Source organism: Morone saxatilis, unplaced genomic scaffold (genome assembly GCF_004916995.1).
Source record: "Morone saxatilis isolate NCDOM2014 unplaced genomic scaffold, NCSU_SB_2.0 Contig1, whole genome shotgun sequence".
Classification (NCBI taxonomy): Eukaryota; Metazoa; Chordata; class Actinopteri; family Moronidae; genus Morone; species Morone saxatilis.
This window is the reverse complement of record NW_023339651.1, coordinates 2,368,815-2,373,425: the sequence shown is the minus strand read 5'-3', so window position 1 is coordinate 2,373,425 and position 4,611 is coordinate 2,368,815. Positions and strand designations below refer to the sequence as shown.

The window sequence follows — 4,611 nt, the reverse complement described above, 5'->3', positions numbered from 1 at the left end:
TCTGCTGTAAACACACACTAACCTGTAAGTGACAGGTGCTTCTGTGGCACACGAGGAGTATTCAAGAACATCTGAGCGGGTTTAGTTTGGCTCAGATTGCATAGTTTTGCTGTGCTGTGCAGCGAGTAATAAAGGCCTTTATACCAACACGAAGCAGCCGGCGGGTCGAGGTCCGTTTCGTCGGGTCGAGGACGTTTCCGCGGTCGAGACGTTTCCCGGCGGGGAAAGGTGACTAACCTCCGGCGGGGACGGCAGAAGCTGCCTCAGCATCTAAAGATCACTTCACTGATTCATCAGGGAGAATTCAGAGAGTCTTCAACAGGTTTGAGGTCGCAAAGAGAAAGAAACTTTACTCTGTGTTTAAAAGGAGGTGTAGAAAAGCCGCTCTGTCATATTTAATATTGACCCACTGCCAATAAACAAGGACAAAGAACATCAATAGTTATCTATAACTCTGTAGCTCTTTTAATCAGAGCGGGACACGATTACTTTTATGAAACAGAGGGTTAAACGACGGCCTGTAATTAACGCAGCCTTTGACCTCGTGTGGCGTTTATTCTTTACGGGATGTAATTATTCTGTGTGTTTAAACAAAAACAAACAGAAGGACAATACATGGATGCACCAAAACATCCGCTCCGACTGATTTAACGAGACCGTGTTGTTTAACCGGCTCCAGTTTTATCACCGGGACCTCAACGCATCACAAACTAACTCCTGTTGCTCTTCAAACATTCACTAATCGTGGAAAACACCTACAACTTCGAGGGTTTCCATTTCCAAAGCCCCTCTGGATACACCGCTTTCACTTTCATTACCAACAACAACTCACTATTAATCATCACATGAAGTAAACAGTGTAAAAGCACTGGTAACTCACTTATAACGGACTGTTCATTGATTAACGTGGACGTGAATGAGAAATCAAAGTCTTCTCCGACAGTAAAACAGCTGCAATAAGGTTTTATAAATGATTTATGGCCTCAATGTGTCATTTTATGATTAAAGATCTATTTCAACAAGTCTTCTCCGTGAGATCCTCTTTCACCTTTATATTGTAACAGCGATTATCTGAAGACAGAAGCAGTAATATTCACAGTTTATACATAAATATTCAGCTTTTAGAGAAGAGAAGTGTAGATTTAGTTGTAGAATAAGCAGAAAGGGTGTTTTCTGTTTCTGTTACTGTCTCGACCTGCTCCGCCGCCTCCTTTGACCTTAAACGCAACGCCGGCTGCGTTCCTGCGTCTGGATCACGCAACGCGACACGAACACACTTCCTGTTAATGTGAGGAGGAGATTCAGGTCAAAGGTCTAAAGTCAACACGAGAACGGATCATAAAACCCCCGCTGTTCCTCGCCACGTTGTTAATAATCAACCCGACCCGGCACAGGTCAGTGAGCCCGTTAACTCTGCTGACCACACACACACACACACACACACACACACACACTGACATCACGACATAAAAACACCACAGAAAACCTCCAGCGCCCAAAACTCAAGGTTTCTCCTTCCAGTTTTACATCACAACGGTGGCGTTCACTTGTTCTCGCTCTGCAGATAAACTCTGAGGAGGAAGCGGCGCCCTCTGGTCGGACCGTATCTCTCCCCCTCCCTGGAGTTTGACCCGTGTAATGTGACTGTAATGTACGTTACTCGATGAATCCCACATCCCTGCTGCCTTCAGGAGAAAAAGCACCAGATAAGTTTACGTCTCCGTGTATCAGGACACTTTTACTTACATTTTCACGTGCCGCTGCTCCACGTCGACCCTGGCGAGCTCCTCCTCCTCCAGGTCCGAGTCTCCTCCAGAGCTACTCTCCGTTACATCGGAGTCGAAGGCGCTTTCTACTGAATGCAGGTTGGCAGAGCCGCTCAGATACAGCCTCTCCAGCTCCAGGGGCATGGCGCCGCCCTTCAGGAAGCGGCTCAGGCTGTCTCTGTTGTTTGAGGAAGAGTGGCGTCCGGTCCTCCACGTAGCTGTCGGGGTCGCCGTCTCCGACTTGCGGTTCCCGGCGAGCAGTCGGTTGAGAGCCGAGTCCAAGAAGCCGCCGAGCTGCTGCTGAATGTGCCGCTCCACCTGCTTGGCCTGCACCACCTGGAGACGCTTGCGCAGGCGCCGCAGCCGGCTCTCGATCTCGGCTTGGCGGCTGCTGTTGAGGAGCGTGCGCTCTCTGACGTGAGTGTCGAGGCTGTCGGAGGAGGAGCTGCAGGGCAGAGGGGAGCAGGACGGCGAGCCCTGCTGGCTGCCGCCCGCTCGCTCCCTGTCCGACCCCGGAGGCTGCCCGGTCGGCGTGCGTGGATCCATCCGCCTCCTCCAGGTCTGCGGTTCAGTCGGGTCCGCCGTGGGGGAAGGGGGACGATCCGGCAGACTGAAGCACCGGCAGTTTCGAGTTTCCCCCCGTCTGTGTTCTGAGAAACGCCCGAGGAATGCTTCTGTTTAACGGCTTCCTTTCAGCGGGAGGTGCCCCGACAAAGTGCCGTTTTCAAGAGTGTCCCGAGTCCAGCGGCCGGTTCTGGGTCTGAGCGTCTGTGGCGCGGAGGCTCTGTCCCCGTTTCACCGCCACCACGCAGCCCGGGCCGGTACATCGTGGCCAGCTTCTTGGCCAGGCCGTTGACGGCGCCATGGGCGCCCCTCCGTTGGTGCTGCTCATGAGGCTTTTGAGGTGACCGCCAGACAGTTCGATCGCCTGCCGCTTCCTCAGCAGGAAGTCCCCGCCGCCGTTGAGCAGGGCGCCGGGCAGTATCCTGTGGCTCTTCAGCACCGACTGTTTGATGAGGACTCCTTGCAGCTTGATTGACTCCTTAGTTGAGGGGACAGGTGTCACATCAGAGCACAGGTACGAAGCCACCAGCGGCTGGAGCTTGCCGAGGGCCGAGGCCTGAGCCACGGAGTCGGCTTGGGGCTGCTGCTGCTGCTGTTCCTGCTCGCCGCCACAGAAGTCGAGGGGGCGCTCTTCGGAGGCGGGCTTGCACTTGGCGGGGCCGCTGCTGTGGATGAGGATGTTGCTGGCGTTACCGTTGTTCTCTGCACTGGCCGGTGAGAGGCTCGAGGATGGGGCAGCCAGTTTGAAGCGGATGTGGTGAGCTTCGGCTGGGGCGTCGGTGAGAGCGGGCGCCATCGCAGCCATGCAGTGCAGAGGGACGGGCACCGCGGCCTGCTCCACACCACCCGCTTACTGCCCCGCCTGAGGACAGCCTGACAGCAGAGAGCAGAACACAGATGAGTCCAATGAACAACAAACACACATAAATATTATTACGTGAACTCGTCTGAACAGGTTTGGGCCGTAAAGTACGACAGCTCGGTCTCGCAGTGCTTTACGACCACGTGGAGTTTTATTAAAGTACATTTTTACAGATTCATTCAGTCTTAAAGTGTTTGTTGGATGTAAAGCGACAGGACATAAACACAGCTGAAGCACCTGCACTACAGGTTCTGTAGGAGTGAGTGGAAAATTACCAACCGCCTCCCAGAAAGAAAGAAACATTCACAAAAAAACACACGAAAACGCACAAATATGACGGTTTAACATCTCACCTGCTCAGAAACACACACCTGCAATAATGTGGTTTAAGGATGAAATGAAATCAACTGGTGACTCACTGACATTTTGTTGACCTACTGGTTCAAAGCGTTGCTAAGAACGATCCTACATAAAGCAACCAGGAAGAAACACTCCAGGTGAAGAGGAGGAGAGAAAAAAACCCCAGAAAATGTAATCTGATTCTTCTGTAATCCCAATAAAGCGTGTATCTAGACGTCCCGCCTCTGTGTGCGACCTAAAGTGAAGAATAACTGACGATATGCACTGACCTTGGTGAATGGGATGCTAACCGTATAGATGAAACAACAGCGGACATCTGAGCTACACGCCGGGCCGATAAATAATTCCCACTACACCCATGCTTCTGTGAACAAGCCCTCATTGTCGTTGACTCACAAGGCTCCTCTTTAGAGAAATAAGCGCTAGGAATTCAATTCTTATAATTGAAAAAAACAAAGAAAAGCCGACGCAAACTGCCCAGAAACCCCACTGCCCTACATGTGCCCTGTAAGCACACAGGCGGTGTAAGTAGGTGGATTTAGGCCCAGCATTAGTCCAAAGCACATGATGTCATCCAGACTGTGTCCACTTCAACCTGTTAAAACCTTTCATAATATATATATATATGTATATATGTTCCCTAAAACATTACGCCGCAAATTACCTTCAAATTAAACATGTAACAGGAGATTAAAGGGAGGAGCAGCAGTGTGGGCCTCGCCTGTCTTCCTGTGTATCCACAAACAAACCACACACACACACACACACACACACATATATATATACACGTATAAATACAAACATATAGTGTTTAAACGCGCTGCCTCTCCGTGTGTGTGTGCAGGAGAAGGAGAGAGACAGGCTCAGTATTTCACCGCAGTTTCCAGTCAGCGCGCACTACGCCATGTTGGTATTTCCGAAGCGAGATTATGCAACGCAATTCTTCAAACACCCGCCCTGCGAAACACACCGAAACCCTTCAAACCCTCTCACAGAGGAGGAAACCGGAGCACAACGAGTTAAAAACGCATCTCACACACACACACACACAGCTTCTGT

At 51.1% G+C, this 4,611-nt stretch overlaps 1 protein-coding gene across 1 annotated transcript in view; it reads right to left on the bottom strand.

Moving 5' to 3' along the window:
- kansl1a (KAT8 regulatory NSL complex subunit 1a) overlaps positions 1 to 4,611 on the bottom strand; it is a 17,872-nt gene that overhangs the window by 11,842 nt on the left and 1,419 nt on the right. The window contains 5 exon segments of the mRNA XM_035663267.1: positions 1,747 to 2,306; positions 2,308 to 2,388; positions 2,390 to 2,449; positions 2,451 to 2,501; positions 2,503 to 3,203. Of these exon segments, the coding sequence (XP_035519160.1) occupies positions 1,747 to 2,306; positions 2,308 to 2,388; positions 2,390 to 2,449; positions 2,451 to 2,501; positions 2,503 to 3,135 (1,385 nt within the window). The 5' untranslated portion in view covers positions 3,136 to 3,203.